Here is a 27,336-nt window from a genome sequence, read left to right as displayed (position 1 = left end):
GATGACACTCAGGATTTCAGAATTCCCCTGGCAGTTTCTTTCTTATTGTATTTATCTACTTATTAATTTTTGTGTGTTTCTATGTGTATGTACAAGTGCACACAGTATGGCACATGTGGTGGGGGCAGAGGTCAACTTTCAGGAGTCTTTACCTATTGAGTCAATTGATTCATCTTGCCAGTCCCACTGTTAATTTCTCCCCCCACCCCCTTGGGTTTTTTTTTGAGACAGGGTCTCTCTGGGTAGCCCTGGTTGTCCTGGACTTTCTTTGTAGATCAAGCTGCCCTCGAACTCCCAGAGATCCTCCTGCCTCCGCCTCCCGGATGCTGGGATTAAAGGCGTGCGGCGCCCGGCTCAGTCAGATCTCAGTGGCCCAGTCTCTGTACTGCTTCCACGAAAAGATCCAGATCTGTCCTCCCTAGGCCAGATCCTTGGCTATTCGCACACGCCTACTGTTAGTTTCTTAAGCTCATTTCTAAACACTTTTGAAAGTGTTACTTTCTTCTGCTGACAGAACCCAGACGGCAGGGGAGGGTTGGTGTTTTCCCTCGTTTGAGTCACTCCACCTCGCACCTTGTCATCTAGACACAGAGGGTGACTTCAGGACAGCCTCGTGGCTGTAGGGCCTGGTTAGGTTTGGAAAAGTGACTGGGCAAAAAACGGACAAACAAAACCCAAAGAAGGTTTGTGGGGAGAGAAAAGCTTTCTGATTCAAGGCTTCCTCTCCCAGTATGACGTAAGCACATATCTAGTTACAGGAATTTTTTTCTTTTTTCTCTCTCTCTCTCTTTTTTTTTTTTTTTTGCGAAAACATTTTTTTTTTTTTAAACTAGATTTAGCTGGGCAAAGCCAGTGTCTCCCTGTGTTAGGAAATATACAAAATGTAGAGGTTACATGCGGGTCCACAAATCACACCACGAGATCGGTTCCACGGAGGAGGTTTATTAAGGGAAGGGGGGTTACAGAGAGGGAGATAGAGGGAGAGAGAGAGAGAGAGAGAGAGAGAGAGAGAAAGGGACAGAGAGAGACAGAGCCAGAGAGAGAAAAGAGGAAGGAAGAGAGAGACAGAGACAGAGCCAGAGAGAGGAAGAGAAAGGGAGAGAGAGAGGAGGGGAGAAAGGGGAGGGGCCCCAGTTCTCTTATAGGGTGACCCAGGGACATGCGCAGACAGTCTAGGTGTCTTCAGAACTGCCTGGTAACTGATCAAGTCCCTTGGGGCTGGCCATAGAAGTGCCTGCTTACTGATCCCAACGCCCTGGCCAGTTGAAATAAGGCTCTTTGGCAGCCCTGTTTGCTTAGGGAGCCTCTGTAGAATCTTTACTCATGGAGAAAAAAAAAAAAAAAAAAACCTGCCAACAGCCAAGTTCTAGGTCTTGGGTAAGATTTGCAATCCCTTTGACCTCAGCTGAGAAAACTGGATGTGGATGCCATAGAAAGCAAAAATATGGAGCCCCTTAGCAATCGGCTTGCAGTGTTTCCTGTCCATTTATATGCAACGAAAGACAGGCAGGCATGCTGGGGGAGAGGGGCTCATGGCTGCACCACATTGAAGACCAAGTGGGCTAGGCTGATTCAGATACTGCAGTTGGCTACCTGCTAGCAGACACAGGAGGATGCCTCCTTCTGTACTCGCCCTAATTTTGAAAGTAAATGACCTATGAAAGGAACCTTGCAGATGACCAATAGACGTGGAATCTGTGCTTTCACTGAGCGGCAGAGAGATGCAAGGTAAAATGTGCTAACTTAGTATGAATACCAAAAGTCAGCTTGGTGGTTTCATGAGGCTTTATTTTCGTCAAAAGTTGGAGATCCTAAAAAGAGATGTATTTGAAAGAGCAAATGTCCAGTAAGCTTAACGACCCAACTGAACCAGGCCTGCTCACGAGGCAGTAGATGTTAAGGGTATTAACACTAGAACAAAAGGGTGTGGCCTTGGCCCTGATGCCCCTCCCCGCACCATGCTGGAAGAGACCCAAGCTCTGTAAGCGTGCAGGGTGTGAGCTGCGCACCTAGCCTCCTCTCTCACCCAGTAGAGGTGGATAGCGCTAGAGAAAGGTGCCTTGTCAAGGGCCACACAGCTGTGTAGGGCTGGAGTTGCCCCAGTAAACTATGCCGCACCGCCACGTACGGCTGGGTGTCGGTCCGTAGCCTCTCGCCAGTGGCTGCTAAGAGGGCTAGGCGGGGAAAGTCACCTACTGCCAAGCCGTAGGACCTGAGCTCAGTCCAGGGAACCCACGCGGTAGGAGGCGGACTCCCGCAGATGGTTCTCTGACCTCCATACCTATGTTCTGGCATACCTCCCCCACACACGACATGGGGAAAATGCACACAAGATGCAGCTTTTTTTTTGGGGGGGGGATTGGGTTTGGGTTTGTTGAGACAGGGTTTCTCCGTGTAGCCCTGGCTGTCCTGGAACTCACTCTGTAGACCACTTTGACCTCAGACTCAGAGATCTGCCTGCCCCCCGACTCCTGAGTGCTGGGATTGCTGGCACAGCCCTGCTGGAAAGTTCAGCTTTTAAAAAAATACCTCAACAACGTTGTGTTTTCCTGTCTTTTCATGTAGGCGAGGTGAATGGATAATGAGAATGTGGTGCTTAAATACAAAGACATTTTATAAATAAAATGATGTCTCCAGGAACAGGGATTGGAGTATTGTTCCCTTGTTCACTTTCTGTCCTTAGAGAAGCAAGAATCTGGATGCCTCTGTCTTTTTCGTTTTTTAAAGATTTATTTATGCATTTTATGTATGTGAGCGCTCTTGTCTTTACACACACCAGAAGAGGGAATCAGATCCCATTACAGAGGGTTGTGAGCCACCGTGTGGTTGCTGGGAATTGAACTCAGGACCTCTAGAAGAGCAGCCAGTGCTCTGAACCTCTGAGCCATCTCTTTAGCTCAGCCTCTGTCTTCTCCGAGGGGACAGTAACTGCGTTAGTTGAAGTGCCCTTGGTAACCCTAGAACCACCACAGAACAACAACGAAACTCCAGAACCTCTAAACTAAAAGAGGTGTTCATCTTTTATGTAGTGGTCAGCTGTTGGTCACCTTAACCCTGACCTTTTTAGATTTTAAGTATGGCATAAATATCACTTACTAAGATTTAATTATAGGGTAAATTTCTGCCGAAAGTGTTTCCCCTCTTAATGGTCCCTTTCTGGTTTCCTAAAATCTGTCTACTCCCTCACTCCCAAGTAGATGAACATATATAAAAATTGGGGGATGGAGATGTGGCCTTGTGAGTCAGGCCAGCCTGGTGGTCTATGTGGTGAGTTCCAGGCTAGTCAGGCTATACAGTGAGACCCTGTCTCAAAAACATATAGACTGGCTAGAGAGCTGGCTCAGTGGCTAAGAGTGCCAACTGCTCTTCTGGAGGACCCAGGTTCAATTCCCAGTACCCACATAGCCGCTCACAACTGTCTGTGACTCCAGGGCCAGGGGCTTTATCCTGCCAGGCATGCAAGTGGTGCAGACAAAATACTCATCCACCTAACATAAAGCAAATCTTTAAGCTGAGCATGGTGGCATGTGCCTGTAATCCCAGCACTTGGGAGGATCTCTGTGAGTTCGAGGCCAGCTGGTCTACAAATCAAGCTCCAGGACAGCCCAAAACCGTAGCCCACGTAGCCCAGGCTGGCTTCCCTCACAGCTCCAGTTCCATCCATTCACCTGCAAATTGCATGGTTTTATCTATAAAATTTCTTCGCATTGAAGCACCACATTTTCATTATCCGTTCACCTGTTGACGAATGTCTAGGCTGATTCTGTTTCCTGCCTGTTGTGAGGAGGGGAACAGTGATAACGAATGGGCGGGCGTCTCTGTAGTACGCCGCAGAGTCCTTTGGGAATATGTTCAGGAATGATACGACTAAATCATATGGAAGCTGTATTTCAGGTTTTTTTCTTTTTTGAGGAAGCCCCCGCTCTGATTTTCATAAAGTTGACCAGTTAACACTCTAAGAGGGGTGGTTCTCAAAGAGAGCCAGCGAAGTGCACGGACAGACATACGCAATCCCCAACACTTGGAAAGCTGACACCAGAGGATCACACATTCCAAGAGCAACTTACGGGGACCAGGGGCAGGGGTGTGACTCAGTAGTCCTGTGCTTGCCTCCTGTGCCTCCCACACTGATATTCAATCTCGTCAAGAACAGTAACAGGAGAGTGTGTAGATGGCTCTAATACAGAGCAGGGACTAAGCTAAGGCTTTGCTGGCTGGGGTCATGTGACCCATGTATCAGTCCCCTCCCCTCAAGATATAGATTGGCTCTAAAAAGCTGTAGTTTACTTCTGTTCTGTGTGAAAACCAAAGTGGACGTTCCATTGTTGGGACAGTCTTCGCTGGTCATTTGGGGACCTGGGCTGCTTTCTGTCTTGGAACTCTGTCTTTGGCTCTAAAGGCTGTTGTGTTAGTCGGTTAGGTAGGTAAGCAACTCATAAAGAGGAAACTCACTGCCTCGGGTCGTTGTTGGCCGTGTTGCTTTGGGGCCTGTGGTGAGACAGACGATGGTGGGAGCAAGGACGCTGCGTGCTCCGTGGCTGAAAAGTTAAGGGAAGACTCAGGTCTCCACATCCCCTTCAAGGGTGCAGCTGCAGCGACTGACCCCAGTTTCCTTCTAGACTGCCCCTGGGGAAGGTTTGGTCACCTCCCGGGAGTGTCACAGGCTGGGGACACATGGACCATGCTCTAAGCAACAGCAGCTCTTCTGCTTGTCTTCATCAAAGAAGGGATGAGCTTGGGGGACTGCTTGTTGGATGCCCCGGAGGATACCGGTTCGTTTCTTCTGCCATCTCGCCAGATCTCGGTGATACAGGGACATCTTAGCCAAGGAGAAACAGTCACCACATGTGCCAGCTGGGTAACCCGAGCTCTCCACCCCTGTTCTGTGCAGGAAGCGACATCCTAAGAGAATGAAGTGATTTCTTGAATAAATACGTGCAAATCCCAGAGCAGAAGTTACCCTCTCTTGGGTTAGCTGTAAGGTCTGGCTTTGGTTTGTTTGTTTTGTTTTTGAGTTATATCATCATTTGTGTGTGGGAAGCAGAGAAAGCCTTGAATGAGTGAAGTCCAAAGCGAATGAAGGCCGTTGGCGTGGACACAGCCATGTCAAGGAACCTCTGCCGCGGCTGGAGGGCTCTGAGTGGCATCGGTGGCAAAGCCTTCCTCTGGTCCTGGTGCTGATGTTGGCAGTGTGAGCAGGGCAGAAAATGTCCGCTGTAGATTTCTCCCCTAGTCGGTCCCTGGGGCCGTTCTGGATGTGGCAATTGTGTGTGTGCACGACACATACACACGAGTGAGAGGACAAATTTGTAGAGTTGGGTCTCTCCTTCCATCTCCACATGGGTTCCAGGATGGAACATTAGGTGCCAGACTTGAGTGGCAAGCACCTTTACCCACTCAGCTGTCTTGCTTGCCCAATTTTTGTTCATTTCAATGAGCAACTTTTCAGTGACTCGTTGTAAATGATACATGAGCTCTATGCTGTGTGTGTGTGTGTGTGTGTGTGTGTGTGTGTGTGTGTGTTTTTCCCATGGACGGTGACTCTTTCCAATCAATGGCAGAGATGAAATGTGCTTTAGCCCCCGCAAGGTGACCTTTAATAAGGTGGGCTCTGTCCAAGGCCCATATGTGGGTGGACACAGTTGTTTCTCTCTCCCCATCCTGCTTGCTCGCTCTTTGCCGTGCTGGGGTAGAATGTGACCCCTTGCCAATGCATATACCAGTCTTGTGTCCCATTGTACTTGAGTGGTGACCAAGGGTAAGCAGTCTAAAATCTGAGCCTGCACGGGTAGATAATACAAGCCTGTCCTGGGGGTCGCTTCTCAGCGCTGCCGTGTCACTCTCCACCTGTTTTCCTCTCGCGTGACCCCTGTGTTCTCCTTCTGCCCCCCCTTTTTTTATCATGTTTCCAGAGTTTCTGACCCCTCTGCTGGGAGCCCAGCCCCCAGCCTTTCACTCCCGATCCTCCATCAGTCATTATCACCATTAAATCATCACCATGTTTGTTTCCCAAATACAGATCTGGTGGTGTCTGGAACAGCTAAGCCACAGAACAAGGCCTCGACTTTTTGGTGTGTCCCCAGGGCCTCCAAGAAGTGGCCCTAGTTCTTGGTTCTGTGGTACCAAGAACACATAAGTTCTGTTTGTCTCTGGATTTTAGCACTGTACCCCATTCTAGTTTTCTACCTGTTACTGTGATAACACCATCCAAAGGACTGGAGAGATGGTTCGGTGACTTAGAGCACTTGTAGGCTCCTGTAGAGGACCTGAGTTTGAGTCTCGGAACAAAAACCATCTATAACTCACACAGAAATACACACAGGTGCACAGATATATAGGAACATAGGTACAGACACACAACACACACACATAGACACACAGTCATAGATACTCTCACACATACACTGACGCACAGTGAGAATCACACATAGACACACAAGCACAAACACCAAAAGACACACAAACTCACACATACACACACAAACACCAACATCCACACAAATAGACACAGACAGACACACAGACATACAGGCACAAACACACAGATAAACACCGGCCAACACACACAGACATACATACACAGAAACAAACACCAAAGTACACACAGACAGACAGTCACACATAGACACACAGAGATGCATATACACTAGGGAGTCATTTAGAGGAAAGAATAACTTCTTTCAGAAACCGCGCATCTGTGCTATATAGTCAGGAGTGTGACCACTGTAGCTATAAAACATATAATAACACACAGTACATAGTATATGTATACCAAAGCTCCTCTCAAGAAGAGAGTGGCAAACTCCAAAGCCTTGCGAGCCTGTATTTAAGAGGAACCTCGATTCAAGCTGCAAGAAATATGAGGTACGAAGACATTGATGGCTTATGACTTTAATTCCATCCAGCACTTGAGAGGCAGAGGCACATCTGAGTTCCAGGCCAGCCTGGTCAACGGAGCTAGTTCCAGGACAGCCAAGGCTCCACAAAGAAAACAAAAGAAGAGAAAGAGAGAAAAAACAAAAGAGAGAGAGAAACAGAGATAGAGAGACAGAGACACAGAGAAGCTATGATGAAAAGCAGTGGGGACTGGAGAAATGAGATGCTGAGCCTTCCCACTGGTCCTTCTTCAAGATCTTTTAAGCTATGCTCCAGTTTGCAAAATGGACAGTGCCTTGAGCTGGTGGCACAGGATGCACCTTTGTTCCAGGGAGCTGGTACAGACAGGTTGTCAGCTGCCCTGTGGGGGGACCCCCGCCGAGCTGCAGCGCACACCCCTTCCCTCCCTGTGAGCTCAGATGCAGCTCATACCCCAGAGCTAGATAGGTTACTTCACAAGACAGGAGCATCAACACCTTTCCCACAGCCCTCCAGGCTTCGGCTTCCGTGTTCCTAAGAATAATCTTCTAAGTCACGCTCGCTTAGGGGCCATCCATCTTTAAATGATTGTAATTCATCATTTAAATGGATGTAAATTCTTTATCTTCTGCACAGAATGAAACTTGCGTGGACTTTTGCTTGGCGACGGGGAGAGAATGGTGCTTCCTTCCCCACGTAAGAGGATTCACCTGGGACCTGCCTCTTCTGGCAGTCCTGCATGCGGGGTCTCAGAGGAGGATGGCCCTATTGGCTTTGTAAAATTTAGTCTCTCACAGTGTCCGAGCAATTGGGAGTAGTGGGACAGTTATTTTTCTGTAGCACTGAAAGCTGGTGGTCTGGGATTCTGTATTCCTGGAAACGTGGAGATCTGAACTCTGGGTCCACGCCCGGCACTGCGACTGGGCTCCTCTCCTTCCTACCTCGCAACCTCTCCCCCCCCCCAGCCTCCTCACAGGGAATACCAAACGCATTTCTGGCTTAACATCTCTCCCAAGTGCCAGCATTTAAATCTCCTCCCTTCTCTCCACCCTCTCTCCCTCCCCACCCCTAAGACATCACTTCTTGGGATACATGTGAGTGTTCCAGGAGCTGCTGCAAACGGTGGTGGGGCTGGAAAATCTTCCGCCCACCCCACCACAGACTCGTCTCCACCAACTGTCTAGGAAGTGGATCACACAAAGGAATGTGCCTTGAGGCTAAGAGGATTCGCTGAGCAAAGCGGGAAGGGAGGATGGGGGGCAGGGCAGCAGCAGAGACCCTTGGGAGAAATAATTAAGGCTGGCAGGGAAAGGCTGTGTTAATTGAGCTGAACAGCAGATGAGCATCTGGGGATTCCTTCAAGAGACTGGGATTGTCTGATAAAGTCTTCCTTGCATTATTGCATTAGTCTTCGGTCCTTTTTTTTTTTTTTTTTTAAGTCCTTTAAAGAAGAAAGGTAGCTATGAAAACAGTTATGCCAGAGGCTGGCTGCTGGACTAAATAGTGACCGCTGGCAGAAAATAAAGTAAAAGTGACACAGAGAGTAGCTTGGCCAGAGCCTGGTTTCCCCCGCGGTGAAGCTGCATTGACCCCTGGTGCGGAAACCGCTGGTTCACGCTTAGGACGCTGGGGGCTGTGTGCCGATTTGCTCTATGTCTGCCGCACCCCCCAATCATTATGACACAGGCCTGTCTGTAAATTAATAGACATTTGTTTAATGCTTCCTTTTGAGCTTGAATATTCTTTTTGTAAGGGAGAAAGGGGTGTTTGTATGCCCTGTGAGACTGAAAACATACCCAGAGGTCTTCCCATCCATGCTAATCGGATCTCTTCTCATTTTTGAGCCTTTTTTGTTGTGTCACATACCACCCAGGAACACAGGCAATGGCAAAGAGCCGCGACTCTTTGTGACCTTACCCATTACCCGGGCTGAGCCACCTGGAAACTCCAAGTCTCTTCCTCATAGTGGTCCCCTCTGCCCTCCACGTGGTATTGGCGATAATCAGCTTCTTGCTTTTCTGTATGGTTTATACCTGTGTCCTCTGTCACTTGCTTTTCAATGTTAGGTTGGGGGCTGGAGAGATGGCTCAGAGGTTAAGAGCACTGGCTGTTCTCCCAGAGGACCTGGGTTCAGTTCCCAGCACCCACATGGCAGCTCACAACTGTCTGTAACTCCTGTTCCAGGGGATCCAACACCCTCACACAGACATCCATGCAGTCAGACCCCAATGCACAGTAAGAAAAGAATTGTGTTGGTTAGACTTGAGTGTGGTAGCTGTAGTTCATTCATTTTCACTTCTGCACACTTCTTCATTGCGGCTACAGATCACAGCTGGGCCGTCCGCCCCACCGTAGGTGGCAGGAGGCAGACACGGGGCTGCTAGCCTATTTATGAACTTATTTTATGTTATTTCTTACCTATCTGTTTGTTTGTTTATCCTTGGCTGAGGGGAACGCATGCTAAGTCTTGGAGATCAAATTCAGGCTCGGTGGCAGTCACTGAACTAGAACTGCTATTGACATCCTGGTGAATCAATCGCTATGGGGGGGGCAGCCTCATCATCATGAACACATTTTTAAATGGTGACAGCTTTGTTTCAGTAGAACCTGTGCACTTCGTTCGTCTAACGCGTGCAGTCCGATGGTATTTAGCGTAATCAGAGACGTGTGCAGCCCCAACCAACAGTAATGCTTCAATGTGAGTTAGCGTGTTCCTTTCAGCTATCCGCACACGTGAATAGAAGAAGCCAGCGGGCATTTCTGTGCTGGAGCTGTGGCTTGGTTTGCTCCTGCTGAATGTCTCTGTTCCCTGAGAGATCTCCAACACCCTCGGATGATTGGCTTAAGACAGCAGCAGGTAGAAACTTGTCATTAACATACAAATGTGTTACTTTGAAAGTTTGGTGTTATTGTTCGTTTTCAGTCACTGAGGATGGCTGCCTGAGCCTGGCTCTCCCAGTTTTCGTGGTCGGACTGACTTCGCAAAGATGTCCTTTGACCTCCAGCACATGTGCCCACATCTCACGTAAATAAATAAGTGTGAAAAAAAACGCTTAAGTAAAAAAAAGAATTGCATTAAAAACAACAATAACAGATTGCTAGGAACAAATCTGTGTCTGGGTGGAGCTTGGCAATTTGAGATTTTTGTGTTTTCCTAATGGGTTCCGAAGTGATGCCAATACTAAATCAGAGCAGGCCACACTTTGAGAACCCTAGAGTTTGCAAAATTAGAGACTTTAATAAAGAAGCCATGAAGCAATCTAGAGAACAGAGGTCACTTAGCCAGCTTTTTGATCTCAGAGTACAATAATAGAAATGGAGAGTGGGAAACAAGCTTTTTTTTTTAAAAAAAAAAAAGTATATTTATTTATTTATTTATTTTATATGCATTGGTGTTTTGCCTGTGTGTGTATCTGGGTGAGGGTGCCAGATCTCCTGGGACTAGAGCTACAGACAGTTGTGAGCTGCCATGTGGGTGCTAGGGAACTGAAACCTGGTCCTCTGGAGGAGCAGCTAGAGCTCTTGAGCGCCGAGCCATCTCTCCAGCCCTAGGAAACACGCTTTAAAGATACTCCGGAAACACAGTCAAAGGCCTCGACAGTTGACTTGCTGGGGAACCAGGACAGCAAGTTTTCCGGTGTGTATCCAAGATCCAGGCAGGGCTGATAGGACCCCCTCCCCCTTCAGGCATTTTACACTTCATTCCTCGCCGTGGCTTTACGGTGAGAAGGAGGGCACCCAGTAGCAGGAGGAGTGGTGGCTTTTGAACGCTCCGTGGAGATGGGGCGTCGGGCACTGGAAGTACGCCCTGACTCTAGGAAGCAAGAGCCATCCTTCCAAAGCGCTTGTCCTCCGACCAGAGCAAGTCATCCCAGGGTGACTGTGGGTTTGCCCAGGAGAGCTGTTGGGGCCATTGTATTTGCCCTTTCTGCTTCTATGGCAGGGAGGTGTGGAATTTGCAGCCCCTGTGAGATCTGGCCCTAGCATCTCAGCCTCTGGCCCCGGGCAGTCAAACAGTGATGTTAGCAGGTATTGGCTGCTTGGTCTTGGTTAGGCTTGGGACCTGCAGAAAGATTTCCTAGGAGCCTGTTCGAGAGGGTGTGAGATGGGAAACGTGGGGTGAGGAGGCTCAGGGAAGTAGGTGCCACCCATCGGGGAAAACCTATGTTGTTTGGTTAGGGCACTGGTTAGGAATGGGGAGTTTGCCCGTCTGTGGTAGTTTGGCCAGGGCAGTCAGAGGAGAAGGTTGAATGGTCTCCAAGAAGGACTGGGAGGAGAAGATGGGGATGTTTGGACAAGGAGGCTCTTTGAAGTTTTTCTCTTGTGTATCCTCTGTATTCCCGACCCAGACCCTCCCCTCAATAAAGCCATTAGCTTCTGGAGCCAGCCCTATCTTCCCTATCTTGCGTTCACAGACCTCCTGTCTTGAGGTGGAGGATTTATGGGGGTAGGTGGGAGGGGCAGGGACATCCCTCAGAGGAGGCAGTGAAGTTGGTTAGGAAAGGTGGAGTTGTTAGTGGCCCAGGCGAAAGGCCGGGTCATTTCCGAGCTGGCTCTACATGACAAAAGCCGAGGACCACATCTCTCTTTGATCCGCCCCTGGAGGGCCCCACACACCTGCCGGCTGGTGCCCTGCCCCAGCTGAGACCTAAGGCAGGAAAACCAAAAGGGGCGGGGAGCAGGGCTTGTCCAACTCTGAATCCTGCTCCAGCCACCTTTCTCTCTTAGCGGCCCCAGGTCAAACGCATTTCCTAGACCAACGGTCTAAAAAGCATCTGCCGCCCCCTCCCGGAGAGTCTAGAGAACCAGAAGCTCAGGATCAGCGTGGTGAGCTGGTGTGGGACTGCCTGAGGCGTGTGTGTGTGTGTGTGTGTGTGTGTGTGTGTGTGTGTGTGTGTGTGTGAATGAGGAGAACCTAGGAACAGGTGGGTGTTTGGTCAGTTGTTCTAGGATGCCAAAGGTCAAATGCCCAAGATTTCCAAGGCAAAATAACCAAGGCAAAGGCGGGAACACCCATGCAACAAGGAAGGGGCAGGACCTTAGGGAAGATTTGAAAGAAGTGGCCCATGGCCTGTGTTGTCCAAATGCTGCATTCCATGTGGCCCTTCAAAGGCCAAAGTGTTGGGGGAGGAGACTGGCCACCAAAGCCTGCCAGGCTAGGCAGGAGCCTCGGAAGTAAAAAGGCACTGATGTCCTCCCCGCTATTACTCCTGAAGAGTAAACAAGGGTCTGCGATTGGAAGACTTGAGAGCAGGAAGAGTACGGCCTCCTGTTTGGGTGTAGTCATAATCCGACTCTGTAGGATTTAATCCTTAACCGCTACAAAGAGGATAGAGAATTAAAGCTCTGGACTGGAGTGGGTGGTTTTAACAGGGGAGGGGGGCGTCCCTTTTGCCTCCATCCGCTTGTCCTCGGCTCTAGAAGGGCAGGGGTGCTGCTCAGTTGCCGCGCCAAGCCCACCCTTCTCGACATGGTCTGTTTTCGTTTGCTGTTCTGGCTTCATAGCTTACTGTTACCTTCAGAATCGGGTCCTGAGTAGGAGCCCGCCGTGTAAAGGAAGGGACTCAAGGCCCTGTGTTGAGCAGACACCAGGAAGAGGAGGTTAGAAAGGGCTGAGTTTTCTCTGGGTGGGCGAACTGGCCTTTCAGTTGTTCATCTCCCCCTCCCACCCTCCCAGCTCACCCTTTGAGTTTTCCGCCACTGAACTTACCCCCCCACCCCCACCCCCCGTTTTTCTTCTCTGTGACATTTGCATGCTGACTCTCCTTTGCTTCCTTCTCCAGGGAGCTCCGCTTTGGAAGATGTTGGTCCCAGGGCACTGGGATGGGTTGAGGCCAACCATGCCCAGCCTGGTGCTGCTTTTCACAGCAGCTCTGCTCTCCAGCTGGGCCCAGCTCCTGACTGACGCCAACTCCTGGTGGTGAGTGAGGGGGCTGAGGTCTAGCCCGGACCTTGAGGCTTCTTGGGTAATCAAGCTGTGAATCAGGGCCCCATGGGAGTGATCACACCTTCCTCTGAGGAATACCAGAGGCCTCTTCCATCCCAGGAAAGACTACCAGGGCCCATTTTCTCCTCCAAGCTCCCAGAGGAGAGGGTGTCATGAGAAGAATATAGGCTGTGTTCCTGTAATATTTCCCCCCTTAGACCTTGAATAAAACCCTTCCTGAACGTCCCTCCACCCTGTGAATTGTTACAAGTAGCTTTAATTGTTGTTTACAAAAAATTATCAAGAGCATGAATTATGTCATGAATGAGACCCTTAAGTTCATTCTTAGCAAAACACACACACTGTTAAGGCTGAGGCAGACAGACCGCTTGAGCCCAGTAGTTCAAGGTCTTCCTATAGAACACAGCGAGACCTCCATCACGTTTGCATCTGTAGCATATGCATGTATGTATAATGTGAGGTTACTATCTCTTTGTGTGTTTTGTTTTGTTTTGTTTTTCCTGGTAGAAACAGATGGAGTAAAAATTCCTACTTGATCACTCTGAAAGCCAAAGAGGGCTTTGTAGAAAGAACCAAGTGGCCTCTTTTGTGTTTTCAAGGCTACTGTGATTTGCCAAATAGACATGGAGGTTGCACAGCCTGTGCCCGGCTTTTGCGCTTATTCAGATGGCAAATCTGTAAGTCCCTCATCTAATTCAGCACCTCATTTGTTATATGTGCCAGATGATGAGCAAAAGTAGCTCCCAAGCTGATCGGCAGAGGCCTGGGATACACAGAGAGGCAGGGCGAGATAATGATTATGGTACATGGTCGTGTGTATGAAGCAGATGCTATCTTAAAGGCACGAGGAGATTTGCCTTAAAGGGATAGCTTACCTTCCACCAAGCCCCCTGCACTTGGCTAAACTCATTATTCTTACTCTTTCAACATGATCTGTCCCATTGGTGGTTGACTTTTTCTGTTCTCTCACTGCCTTGCCCAGCCTCCTCTGCACATCCTCATCCTTGCAGACAGTTCAGATTTTTTTTTCTGTCGTGTTGTGTTTTGTTTTGTTGTCTTTTCGAGATAGGCTCTCACTATGTAGCTCTGGCAGTCCCGGAGCTCACTCTGTAGACCAGGCTGTCCTGGAACTCACAGAGATCCACCTGCCTCTGCCTCCCACACGTGTGAACCGCCACACCCTACGCTTAGCCCAGAGCCTTGTCTGTGGAGAACACCGTACAGGGGCCGTCGAGTGAAAGGCGTGGAGCTGCGGGTGGGTGCATTCACCGCCGCGCCTCTCGTCTGCCATCGTAGGTCGCTAGCTCTGAACCCGGTGCAGAGACCCGAGATGTTCATCATCGGCGCTCAGCCTGTGTGCAGCCAGCTTCCCGGGCTTTCCCCAGGCCAGAGAAAGCTGTGCCAGCTGTATCAAGAGCACATGTCCTACATCGGGGAGGGAGCCAAGATGGGCATCCGGGAGTGCCAGCACCAGTTTCGGCAGAGGCGATGGAACTGCAGCACGGTGGACAACACTTCCGTTTTCGGCAGAGTCATGCAGATAGGTAAGAGGCCACTTGGGCTCGGCTCGGCCGCAGGACCTGTGTCTCCATGCCCTAGGGGGGCAGCTCTCCTTCCCTTGACTGCAGCATTGAAGGGAAGCCTCACTGCATTCTTTCTAAGCCCGGAAGCATTCTGGGAGGAGGGAGAGTGCGCCCCCAACGGTATCATAGCAATAAGAGCATCACTCTGCGGTCCTCTACCCCAGACTCACCCTGGCCCAGGCTGTCGGTGACTCACTCTGGGAGGGAACGGAACCTCTGAGTAAGGAGGGTGTGGATTAGAGACCGGCCTGCCTGCCTGCCGTAGCTGCCTTTGTCTAGAAGGGCCTTTTGTGAAAAGTCTTTCCAGAGTCTGGGGGGAGGGGGAGAAAAAATCCCAAATTGTATGCTCAACATCTAAGATAAATTTCACTTGAGCCCTTAAGCAAGAGGTGAAAAGTTGGTGTCAGGTTTGGTGATAGCTGTCATTAGCCGGGCCCAGATCCCGGCCAGGCCTTCTCCTTTGAAAAGGGATGTATGCGAAAGCGGTGGGAGAGGAAGGTGAGGAGGACCGCTGCTGGGGATCCCTCCCCTCCCCGTCCCGCAGCAGGTGAGATCACGGCTGTCCTATTGTCCAGACAGAGGTGTGAGTTGAGCCTAATTGTTTTAGGCCCTTTTGAAATGCAATTCTCCCCTGCCTGGCAAGAAATTGAGACACCAGGCCCTAATTCTGCTGCCTCTTATCTGCAAGGGCCATAAAAGGGAGGTGTTGGTAGTCTCCGCATTCTCCTTGGACAGCTCCCCAGCACTTTACCACGTTCTGGAGTTAGCTGCAGGGGCTTTCCCAAAGTAGTTTTCCGTCGGGGCGGTGGTTACGGTCAGGGTAGAGATTTGGAAGTATTCTATTAGGAAGGACTCCCCCGCTCCCCCCCCCACACACGCACACGCTTACTCCAGACATCTTTTCCCAGACTTAAACTGAAAAGTGAAAACAAGGTTCTTTGAACTTTACCGCTGCCTTTGGGATCCCCTCTGGCTATTTGGAAGGAATCGGCCCGTGTTCCAGGGTGGCCCAAGAGGCAGTTTTCCCAGAAAGCTGACTCAGGTTATGGTGGGATTTACGCACTGGCTTGACTCTTGAGGCGTCCTCTTTAGCACTCATCCCTCTCCTTGGCAGAGTGCCTGTCCCTCCTGAGACGGTGAGACTAGTCCAGGTGGGGAGCATCATCCCCCTTCTGTCTCCCTTCATTCAAGGAATGGCAGACACTCAAGGAGAGGCCAGTGAGATGGCTCTGTCTGAGGGCCTGCTTTGATCTCCAGTACCCACATAAAGGCTTGAGGACCTAAATTTAAATTCACAGAGAAAGATGGGTGCAGCGAAGCATGCTTGTAATCCCAGTGCCATAGAGGGAGAGACAGGTAGATCCTCAGGGCCTGATGGCAGCCAGCCCTGCCAAGTCTGTGAGTCCCAGGTCCTTGTCTCAGAAAAGAAGGTGGGTATCAAAGCAGATGCTGAGACTCACAGCCAAACTTTGGGCAGAGTGCAGGAGGAATCTTATGGAAGAAAGGGAAGATAGAAAGACCTGGAGGGGATAGGAGCTCCACAAGGAGACCAATAGAGCCAAAAAAAAAAAAACCCATCTGGGCCCAGGGAGCCTGCAGAGACTGATGCTTCAGCCAAGAACAATGCATGGAGAGGATCTAGACCCCCTGCTCATATGTAGCCCATGGGTGGCTCAGTCTCCATGGGCGTTCCCTAGTAAGGAGAGCAGGGACTTCCTCTGACATGCACTCAGTGGCTGGCTCTTTGATCTCCTTCCCCTGAGTGGGGACAGCCTTGACAGGCCATAGAGGAAGACAATGCAGCCAGTCCTGATGAGACCTGATAGACTAGGGTCAGAGGGAAGGGGAGGAGGACCTCCCCTATCAGTGGACTAGGGAAGGGGCATAGGGGGAAAAGAGGGAGGAGGGTGAGCCGGGAGGAGGGTGGTCCGGGAAGAGATGGCTACAGCCAGATACAAAGTGAATAAATTATAATAAATAATAAATAAATAAAATCTCTTACAAAGGAAAACAAGGTGGGTAGCTCCAGAGGAAGGACACACGGGTGTGAGGCAGTGTCATGGGGACTGTCTTGGGAGAATTCGGACACAGGACCATCGACACCTTCTTTTTTACTGTCCTGGCAATAAGACCCGGTAGACTAGGGCCTGGCTTCTCAAGGTCGTCTGCATTCCGATTCGGGAATGCACACGCACCCGCACGCATTGCACACACCTACGCTTGCACATGGACGCGTGGGTCAGGAGTAGACACTGCTGAGGCTGATTGCATCGTATGGCCGCTTGTGCAGGGCTCGGCCTACCTTACAAAGGACTGGCAGGTCTTGCTTGGTCCAATTCAGTTACCAACAAGAACATTTTAGTCTTCCTGATTGTCCCCATTCCTAGTTTTGTTGTTGTTGTTGTTGTTGTTTTGGTTTTTTTGAAACGGAGTCCCTCTACATAGCCTTGGATGTAGACCAGGTTGGGCTCGAACTCACAGAGATCCGCCTGCCTCAGACTCCCTAGTGCCGGGATTAAAGGCATGCGTCACCATGCTCCAGCTCCCGCTCCTTTTTTGTAGTGTCCCTGAAGGTTCTTCGTGTCTGAGAAACCAGTCAGTCCTCTTATGCCCTGGGTAGCTCCTTCTAGGATCCAGCTGTCACAAGGCTCCCGTCTTCCCGAAGCTGCAGCAAAAGTCATCACCAGGGGGCAGCAAAAACGGCTCAGAAGAGCAGCCTAGCTCCGAAAGCCTCTGCCCAGGGAGCTTGAGAGTGAGGGCAGTCTGTTTCCTGGGAGCGGGTTCTCTCCAGTCGCTCTGTGGCTATGGCTTGCTAGCCTTCTGCCATTGAGATGGTTTGGTTTTACTTTCATTTGTGACTGTTTCACATCCAGATACCCTCCACCCATTCAATACGCACACACACACACACACACACACACACACACACTGCTTACCTAACCTGCAGTGGGAGAACTCTCTCTTGCAAGAGATTTCTATGCAAATAATCTCTTACCCTGAGACCCAGGTGCTGCCCCGTGCCACTAGCCCTGCATACTCTCAGAGTCTGGCCACGCCCCGCGGCACAAGTGGGTACAAGTGAGCTGGAGGACACTTGCAGGTCCCAAGTCACCAGGAGTCAGTGTGTGTGTGTGTGGCACCTGGTGTGTTATGTTCAGAGATGGGATTTCAAAAGGCATTTGGAGAAGGCTGATTGGACTCAGAAGCATATTTGCTAAAGAAGACTAGAAGAAATAAGACATATGTAGCTTGGGAGAGAACACATAAAAGGCATGTTTCTTGTTTTCAAACACTGGAGAGCTGTCAAGTGGAAAAGGGGATTAGACAGTGCTGCTCCAGCAGGCAGAAGTTACAAGGAGGCGTATTTTGGTTTCATACGAGAAGGAATTTTCTAGTGATTGAATCATTTAGAAAGAAGGAATTCAGAAAGGAAGGAAAGAAGGAAAGAAAGAAAGATGATAAACTGCTCTAAAAGGTCAGCACTTTTCTGAGGATCCCTGGAAGCTAATTCTTGAAGAGAATGGCCAGGAACATTGTAGTAGGATGTCTGCTGTTTCAGCCTGCTCCAGGCGGTGTCATTTCTGAAGACTTCAGGGATGGTTCACTCGGAATAGGGCCAGTCTGCTTCCTGTTCACGTAATGCCCTTCCAGAGGGCCCAAGTTCAGTTCCCAGTCCCTACACTAGACTGCTCATAACTGCCTCTGACTGCAGTGGCAGGAGAGCCAGCACCCTCTCTGGCCTCTGAAGGCACTGCACTCACGTATTTCCCTACAAGGACTTATACAGGTACACAATTTAAAATAAAAGAATTTTGCTTTTAAAGAGCTCCTTGGACTATCTTACTGTCCCAGCATTCACTGCTACCGTCAGCACCGGGACAAGTGTCAGTCCTAGCAGCTAGAGCACAATGGAGCCTCCCTCCTATCACTAGGTGGCGGTCTCAAGGGGGAATTCCTGTTTACCAAGGACCAGAGCTGATCGCTGTTAGTGGTAAAAAGCTGATTCTCTCAGAGTGATCTGGTTTCTGACATCACTGTGTGGTGCCAGGGTAACCAAGAAGTAGGGATCACTCCAGACCTGTCCTTTAATGTTCATCTTATTATTGTTTATTTGCGTGGATGCATGCACGTCTGTGCAGGGGCTAGAGGAGGGCACTGGAGTCCCAGGAGGTCGTGAGCCGCCTGGCCTGGGTGTTGCGAACCGAACTCCAGCCTTCTGCAAGAGCAGCCAGTATTCTAAACCGTGGCGCCATCTCCCCGGTCTTCAGACCTTTTAGTTGGTTGCGGGTTTCTGCCTCTTCACCCTGGGGGACAGGTCTGTGGTGTCGCCTTCCCCTTAACGGAGCGGTGGGAGAGCCACAAAAAAAGAACAGGTTACGCTAGCCCATACGATATCCAATCCAGGAGAAGCCTGCGGCCTGCCAACAACCACTTCTCACAATGCCGGATCCCACACATTTGCTACCTGTCAGAACGGCTTTAAGGGGCTGTCGTTCGTGCGGTACACGGCTCACCATTTCGAAGTGTGCACGTTAGTGGTCTTCACCGTGTTTCACTAGATGTGCAACTGCAACCACCAATCCCGGAGCGTTTGTATTGACCCTTAACTGTCCCTGTCTGACCCCCAGCCCCATCCCTAGGCTACAGCTAATCTGTCCCAGTGGATTTTTCCCATTCTGGACATTTCCTATACATGGGACCGAGCAAGACACGGCCTCTTCGCTTGATGCAGTGATTTAAAGGTTTCTCCACGCCGTGGCGTATATGAGTACTTTCTTCCTGCCAACTTTTCGCTGTATGGACTATGGCGCAATGAGTTTAGCCATCCGCCGATAGATAATTGAGTTCACTCTCTCTCTCTCTCCTCTCTCTCTCTCCCTCTCTCTCTCCAGCTACTATGAATCATGCTACAACGAGCATCTGTTGGGAAACATTTGGACACGTATCTTCGTTTCCGTTGGGCATATTTTTAGGAGTGGAGTTGCTGGGTCATCTGGGAACTCGGTTAATTTCCAAAGCCCATCTGCACCCAATAACATTCCCATCCACAGTGCAGTAGAGCATGCGCCATGGCAGGTTTTCAGTAGTTCACTGTTGCAACAAAGAGGCTCATAGTTGGGGTTCTTTGTAGAAAATGACTGATGGCTGAAACTTCAGGCGTGGCTCCCCACTGCTCATGAGTTGGGAGGCAGTGTGAGGCTCAAAGAAGAGAGAGGGAAACCACAGGACTATTCAACACTCATGTCTAATTCATGCCTGGCCTTTGCCAGGGTCCCACTACACAGTAGCAGCCATGAAGAGGACAGACACGCAGATGTGCAGCTTATGGGCAGGAGAGAAATGGTGTCTGAAGGAGCTGCTCTTGCTTGGGTGCAGACTTTGCTCCATTAATCTCATAAGAACTTCTTCAGTCTCATTCTGTTGGTCTCAGATGGTCCATAACTTGGAGGAAGCCTATTCTCTCTCTACCTACAGCTTCCTCCCAGGAGTGGATGTAGGGTCCTACAAAGTACGATAGATAAGAGCGTGGGCAAGGCCTGGAGGATGCCACGGAACAGCGCTGTGGCCAAGAGGCAGGAGTCAAAAGGCCAGAGTCAGCTCCTCGTGAGGCCCCTGCCCAGCAGTGTTGTGGGAAGGTCGGGCCCTCCTCGAGACAGCTGTTCCCAAAGGGCCGGCCACTGCCTAGCAGAGGGAGGAAAGGCCTTCCTCAGAGTGTGACCTGCTTACCATCTGCCGTCCCTTGCTGCAGGGAGCCGGGAGACTGCCTTCACCTACGCAGTGAGCGCCGCGGGGGTGGTGAATGCCATCAGCCGAGCTTGCCGGGAGGGTGAGCTGTCCACCTGTGGCTGCAGCCGTGCCGCCAGGCCCAAGGACTTGCCGCGAGACTGGCTGTGGGGTGGCTGTGGGGACAACGTGGAGTACGGCTACCGATTTGCCAAGGAGTTTGTGGATGCCCGGGAGCGCGAGAAGAATTTCGCCAAGGGCTCAGAGGAGCAGGGCCGAGCCCTCATGAACCTACAGAACAACGAGGCCGGCCGCCGGGTAAGCCGTCTTGACCTCCCGACCACTGCCAAGGGTGCCCACTGCGTGCCTTTTCACTGAGCTGGCCCTTTCTTTCTTTCTTTTTTAAGATTTATTTATTATGTATATGATGTTCTGTCTGCATGTACACCTGCACACCAGCAGAGGGCACCAGATCTCATCATAGATGGTTGTGAGCCGCCATGTGGTTGCTGGGAATTGAACTCAGGACCTCTGGAAGAGAGTCATCTCTCCAGCCCTGAACTGGCCCTTTTAGGGGGCATGGTGGGGGGGTACTTTTGTGTTTGTTTATTTGTTCGCTGGTGGTGGTGGCAGCGGTGGTGGCTTGTTTGTTTTGGGACAGAATCTCACTCTGTAGCTCTGGCTGGCCCGGAATACATGGTGCACACCAGGCTGGCCTCAGATTCAGAGATCCACCTGCCTCTGCCTCCTGAGCGCTGAGACTGAAGGTGTACACCACCACATTCAGCTTGTGTCTGTTTTTCAAAAAACGAGGTCTCATTTGTCGTCCCGTCTGGCTGCAAACTCCTGGGCTCCTTTCTGTCTCCGCCTCCCAGGAGCTTGGACCACAGGTGGATATCGTAGCCCCTGCCTGTCACTTTTGTAACTTTATCACTTCAGATGGCACGGGTCCTTTCCGGAACTAAGATACGATGCTAAGATATGATGCTCGGTCTCGGCCCACCCTCCTCATGATGACGGGGTGTTTAGGCTGTTAAACCTGGCCTGGTTTGTTAGAGCATCCGGGGCGCCTCGGGCTGACTTTGAAATGCTGCTATGGAGCAGGTCTGGAGCCGCAGCCCGGAGGCACATTCAGGGGTAATGAAAGAAGTGTTCTACTTTGGCAGGTTTAGGCTTAAGTGGGAGTGAGGACACACACCTGGCTTCTAAGCTTCGGGTTAAGTAGAAGCTAAACACGGTGGCTTGTCCCAGCAGTACCTGCCTGGTTGTCCCTCTCACCCTACCCAACCCCACTGTCCCCATTACCTCCGGTGACAGCACAGTGGCGCCTTCGCTCCGTCACTCCTTGCGGCTTTCTCAAATGGCGCCTTTGAGGACAGCCGTCCCACCGTGGCCCATCACCCGTCTCTTCTTCTCTAGAACGCCTGTTTTCTAACCACTTGGCAAAACTGTACAACTGTAATCCCAGGTTCAGAGGAGGCTGAGGCAGGGACTGCTTGAGCCTAGCTCAGAGCCAGGCTTGGCAGACCCCGCCTCAAAAACAGAACAAGATAGATCCGAGCTCTAAGGCCACCCGGGCCTTCAAGTCTTTCCTGCTCCCCTGAGCCTGCGTGAAGCATTTCTTGAGGTATTTCTGGTCCTGTGTTTTGCTGAGGAAGGATGGCTGTGCTTCTCTGTAGCACCCTTTCCCGTGCTGTGTGCAGCCAGGCACACGCGATTGCAAGAGCAGTTTCTGTGTTACCTGCTAATGGTTGAGCATGAGGTCCACTTCCTGGAATGAGGCCCTGCTCTCCACTTCTGTCTGGCACTGTGACAATGCCGGGAGCCAGGCAGCGTCCTGATCTGTCCTGAAGGTAGAAAGGAGACCTCACCTTCCTTCCCCTCACAGTTTGACCCTACTTTTGCTGGCTTCTCCTTTTATGGCCCTCGGTCGTTTGTTTGTGTCCGGCCCCTTCTGTGTCTGTCTGGCCCCTTGATGACCTCTTTCCTGCCTTCCTCTGTCTGGCTCCCAGACTGCACACCTCTTCCTGGCCACTTCATCTCTCCCCCTGCCACAGGCTGCTCCAGCATGGGGATGCTTGTCCCTCTTATTTTTTTCACTAAGGAGCCCGACCCGTCAGTCACCACTTAGGACATCAGTGTTATGTTAACCTCCCACATCCCCCACACGCAGGAACCCTCCAGGGAGGATGGCACGACGGCGGGGCTGACGAGAGCTCGATAGCGCTTTAAAACCAGAATAAGCAGGAACAGCAGCGTATTATCTGCCATCCGCCATCTTGCCCACAGCAGAAGTCCCGAGCGCTTTGGCAGAGGGAGGCCTCCCAGTCTGGCAGCTTCCTCTGGTCGTGGAGGCAAGACCAGCAGGCCAGGACTGTTCAACCACGCAAGGACGTCTGTCCGGATGAGAAGGCCACCGGAGAGGGAGGAAGCCTCCCTGATCTTGTCTAATACCTGTCATGTACCAAGTGTGGTACCATGAGATAGATGCGGCCTGGGACCCCTCCTCCCCCAAAACAGAAACTGGCTGGAACTGGCTCTGTAGCCCCGGCTGGCCTCGAACTTGCAGCAGGGGCATTGAGAAGTGACATAGGGAGTCGGGGGGTGGCGGCACGCCCTGCATGCCTTTGACCCCAGCAGAGGCAGGCAGATCTCTGAGTTCGGGGCCAGCCTGGTCTACAGAGTGAGCTCCAGGGTAGCCAGGGCTATACAGAGAAACCCTGTCTTGAACCCCCTCCCAAAAAAATAAAATAAAATAAAAACAAAAAAAAGAACGACAGACTCGATGTAGCCCAGGCTAGCCCCAAGCTCATGACAGTCATCCTCCCTGAGCCTTTCAGAATGCTGAGATTACAGGTGGTGACTACCAACTGGGACTGAAACATTTTTTTTTAAAAAGTGTTATGTTTGTTCCGTGGCTGCGGGGATCAGATTGAGGCATGTACACACGCTAGGTAAATGCTCTACCCCGAGCAGCACCCCAGCCCCGTATTGTCTATATTGTATTAGGTTTTTAGTAAGCAGGAAGGGTCCCGCATTAACATTGCCTTCTCTTTCTTCACAGAAGTATTAGGAATAAAATATTAAAAAAAAGAAAAAGAATTATGGTGCCTGCAGGAGATCAAGGACAAAGGATGGGGTGGCTTCTCAAACAGTGAAGAGAAGCAGCAGTCCTACTCAGACTTGTATGGGGATCCCGTCCTGTCTGGGGGGTGCTCCCTCCCTCCTCCACCCCCTGGTGCTCATTCCCTTTAGAGACATTTATCCTGCTCCCCGGTGGCTCAGCAGCTACAGAGTACCCAGCCACAGGCCCTTAGTGCTTCCCTCCATAAGGCAAGGACCGTTTCTAGGGAGAGGCAGGCTAGAACACAGGCCTGTGATTTGGGCCGGAAGGTAATTGCAGCGCCTCTCTTAGTTCCTGCTGGGGGCAGTGGGGGTGCTGGGGAGGCCCCCCTCCCTTCCCTGTGCTAAGCTTAGGCTGCGAGGTTAGAGTGCAGAAGGGCTGACCACACAGGCTCCCTTCTGGATGGGCCTAATTGGTTCCCAAGACTCCCTAGAGATTCAGTCTGGAAAGAATTCCCTGCTAGGAAAACAACCTTTTAAGCAGCCCAAGAGCTGGCGATGGCTGTTTCTGGCACTTGTGGTGGTCTCTGCTTATCGTTGAATAAAAACGCAGTCCAGGGACTCTGGAGAAGAAATCTAAGGGAAACCCTGACGAAATGAGCCCTGACTCTGTTGGGGGTGGCAGCTGTGGCCCAGGTTCTGAGGCAGGGAGTCATTTCTGTCCTGCTGTGTGTGCCACGGGCCAGCCACCAAGGCGGCTACATCAGCGCACACTCGCTGAGCGACCAGCTTTCTGCTCTACCCTGCTTTGTAATTTTGATTTGGGAATAGCCCGCGTTCAAGCCCACTCCGCAACGTTAGGATTCAGTGACTTCCAAAGTCGATTCGTTGTAGAACAAGCGCTCATGTAGGCCCACCACCCTGCTGCCATGGCACGGGTTTGACCTAACCCCACGCCCCCACCCACTCCCAGCTGGGTGGAGGGCGGTCCTGCTTACAGACGGGACAGCTCACAGGAAGCTCCTGATAACCAAATGTCATCCCCAGGACAGGAACCGTTCAGTTTTGGAGGAACTTAATAGGGAGGACAGCGCGTGGAACAACCAAAAATTCTTTCTTTTCCGACTGGTGCTCCATATCATGCAAAAGCCAGACCTATCTTGTTGGGTTTTATCTGTTTGGAGATTTGATCAACATGGAAGATTGGAGCCAGGGCTGTCGGCTCACATCTGCCAGCTGCTCCAGAGGCTGTGGCGAGATGGCTTAAGCTCAAGAGTTTGAACAGCCTGAACAGCACAAGGTTCCACTGAAAGAGAATGGGGCGGGGGAGGGGAGGAGTGGGTGGGATGTTCCGTTCCTCAGTTGGTAGAGTGACTGCCCACAGAGCATAAGGCCCTGGGGCTGATCCCTAGCCCTGTATAAGCTGGTTATGGTGACACATGCCTACAGACTCAAAGACCAGAAGTTCAAGGTCATCTCGGGCTGTGGAGCAAGTGTGAGACCAGCCTGGGTTACAGGAGATTTGTCTCAATGACGATAAATTAGTTTACAATTTTTGTTTGTTGTTTTGTTTTGTTTTCTCGAGACAGATTTTCCTCTGTGCAGTGTTAGGTGTCCTGGACTTGCTTTGTCGACCAGGCTGGCCTCGGACTCACAGCAATCCACCTGCCTCTGCCTCCCTTATTTTTTACAAAATTTTAAAGGGCTGGAGAGATGGGTCAGTGGGTAGAAGCAATTGCTACCCAAGTCCAATAAACCCCAAGGTAGGGTCCCCAGAAGCTGTGCAAAAGCTCCATGCAGCAACAGCGAGAAAGGAGGCGAAACTGGAGAATTCCCTGGCAGCTCTTGGGCCAGCCAGCTTGGAGAGTGTGGTGAAGCAGCAGAAAGGAGAGGGGCCCGCGAGATGGCTCAGTAGGTAAAGGCACTTGTCAAGCAAGCCTGACAGCCTGAGTTTGATCCCTGGAACCCACCTAAAGGTGGAGCTGTCCTCTGACCTCCACGGTAATCATTTTATGAGAGAATGAGGCAAGAGAGATGAGCTGCTGCCTCAGAACAAGGTAGAACTTGATCAAGAACCCACTACCCAAAGGTCCTCTGACCACGGCATCCTCTGTCAAACATGTAAGATACGTGCAGACACTGTCTCTGTCCCTGTGCCTCTGTGTCTATCTCTGTCTCTCTCTCTCACACACACATAAATTAAAAAAAAAAAAAAAATTTTTTTTTTTTTGTTTTGTTTGAGACCGGGCTGACCTCGAACTCACAGAGCTCCACCTGCCACTGCCTCTGCCTCTGCCACTGTCTTTCGAGTGCTGGGATTTTAAAGTCATGTACCACCGCGCCAGGCTCCAAACACAACTTTTTGAAGACGGTATTTGGGAATACTATAGGAGCTGGGTCTCGCCTAGCCTGTAGGCTGCAGGGTTCGAACTCTGGTTGCCGGGCTGGGCAGCAAGCCCCCTTCCCCGATGAGTTCATAGGCCCACCTCTCCGCCTGCTTGGCCTTGCCCGGAAGTCGTTCTCACCCTCCTCTTCCTCCTCCCCCAGGCTGTGTACAAGATGGCCGACGTTGCCTGCAAGTGTCACGGAGTCTCGGGCTCCTGCAGCCTCAAGACCTGCTGGCTCCAGCTGGCCGAGTTCCGCAAGGTGGGGGACAGGCTGAAGGAGAAGTACGACAGCGCCGCGGCCATGCGCATCACCCGCCAGGGCAAGCTGGAGCTGGCCAACAGCCGCTTCAACCAGCCCACGCCGGAGGACCTGGTGTACGTGGACCCCAGCCCTGACTACTGCCTGCGTAACGAGGCCACGGGCTCCCTGGGGACGCAGGGCCGCCTCTGCAACAAGACCTCGGAGGGCACGGACGGCTGCGAGCTCATGTGCTGCGGCCGCGGCTACGACCGCTTCAAGAGCGTCCAGGTGGAGCGCTGCCACTGCAGGTTCCACTGGTGTTGCTTCGTCCGGTGCAAAAAGTGCACGGAGATCGTGGACCAGCACGTCTGTAAGTGACGGCGCCCGTGCGCGCCCACCCGCCCGCCCGCTCCTGTCTGCCTCACAAAAGTCTATATTATATAAATCTATCTTAAATATATTTTATATTTGTACAAAAAAAGGATGGATGGATGGATGGATGGATGATAAATAATCAAAGAGAAGAGAGCGGACAGGAGGATCGTAAGAGACGCCGGCCCTCTGTGAGACTGGGCTTTGCTGGTCCGTCTGCAGCCAGTGGGAGAGAAACGGGCTTTTCCCTGCTTTTACCTTCTGGCCAGGACTGTCTGAACACCGGCCTGAGAGTGTCTAGGCGCCATAGCCTCCAGGAGAGAGGTGGTGGTTAGGTTAGAGCAAGGAGATGGGCCTGTTTCAAATCTGCAGTCCTTTGGGAAAGATGAGTGTCTGTGGCCCTGGCCAGGAGACCCAGGGTCTCCGTGGAAGATGGAAAGAACCCCATGGTGGCCCAAGTCTTCCTCAGAACGGAGAGAGCTTTAGTCATCCTTGCTTTTTTTCTCATCTGAGTACACGATGTCAGGAAAGCCTCCTTCCCCACCACTGGGGAGAGGCCTCAGGTCCCTCTGCCTGGTGAACGTGAGATCTGTTCCTCCCTGGACGCTGGATCTGCCTCCTGATGAGACTTTCACCAGCTCCCACCACAAGCCAAGGGAAAAACGGCCATGTCACTCCTACACCAAGGAAGATGTGGAGCAAACCTGGGTTTTGACTGGGGACCAAGTGCTTGTCGCTCTGCCTTCTTGCACGGACATGAAACTGTTGCTGCTGCTGTCACTTCATCTATCAAGGGCGGCTTCGAACTACAGGGCATGCTGGCAGGTCAGCTCAAGTGCCTTGTCTGTTGTCATCTCTGCCCACATGTACAGTGTCCCGCTGACATTAAATATCTTTTACTGGGGCTTTCTCTCCCTCTCCTTATTTGGGCACACAATTATCACCATTCTCATTTGGTATTTTATTTTGGTGCTAAGGATGAAACCCACGAGATCCTGATATTATGGAGTTTGTGACCCCTGGGAAAAGACCATAGACTCAATCCAATTATAATTAAAGATTTGTTGATTAGCTGCTAGCGGGACGAACAGTCTTTGGGCCCAATTTGAAACTGCCATGAGAAGGGAGGAGAGGAAAGGAATATTATTTTTTCAATTCTTCTCT

At 51.1% G+C, this 27,336-nt stretch overlaps 1 protein-coding gene across 7 annotated transcripts in view; it reads left to right on the top strand.

Annotated features, from left to right (window-relative positions):
- Wnt5b (Wnt family member 5B) overlaps positions 1–27,076 on the top strand; it is a 97,175-nt gene extending 70,099 nt beyond the window's left edge. For 5 of the 7 annotated variants that reach the window (XM_060384035.1, XM_060384034.1, XM_060384033.1 and 2 more), the window contains 4 exons: positions 12,639–12,775; positions 14,099–14,346; positions 20,135–20,427; positions 25,720–27,076. In XM_060384035.1, the coding sequence (XP_060240018.1) occupies positions 12,657–12,775; positions 14,099–14,346; positions 20,135–20,427; positions 25,720–26,178 (1,119 nt within the window). In that variant the 5' untranslated portion in view covers positions 12,639–12,656 and the 3' untranslated portion in view covers positions 26,179–27,076. Of the gene's footprint in view, positions 1–10,401; positions 10,493–11,350; positions 11,683–12,638; positions 12,776–14,098; positions 14,347–20,134; positions 20,428–25,719 lie in introns of those variants that run through there. The other 2 variants (XM_060384038.1, XM_060384036.1) reach the window with 2 other exon arrangements.
- Positions 27,077–27,336: the final 260 nt, after the last annotated feature.

This window comes from Meriones unguiculatus, chromosome 5 (assembly GCF_030254825.1).
Source record: "Meriones unguiculatus strain TT.TT164.6M chromosome 5, Bangor_MerUng_6.1, whole genome shotgun sequence".
Lineage (NCBI taxonomy): Eukaryota > Metazoa > Chordata > Mammalia > Rodentia > Muridae > Meriones > Meriones unguiculatus.
The sequence above is the reverse complement of the archived record's forward strand: the minus strand, read 5'-3'. Positions and strand labels throughout refer to the sequence as shown.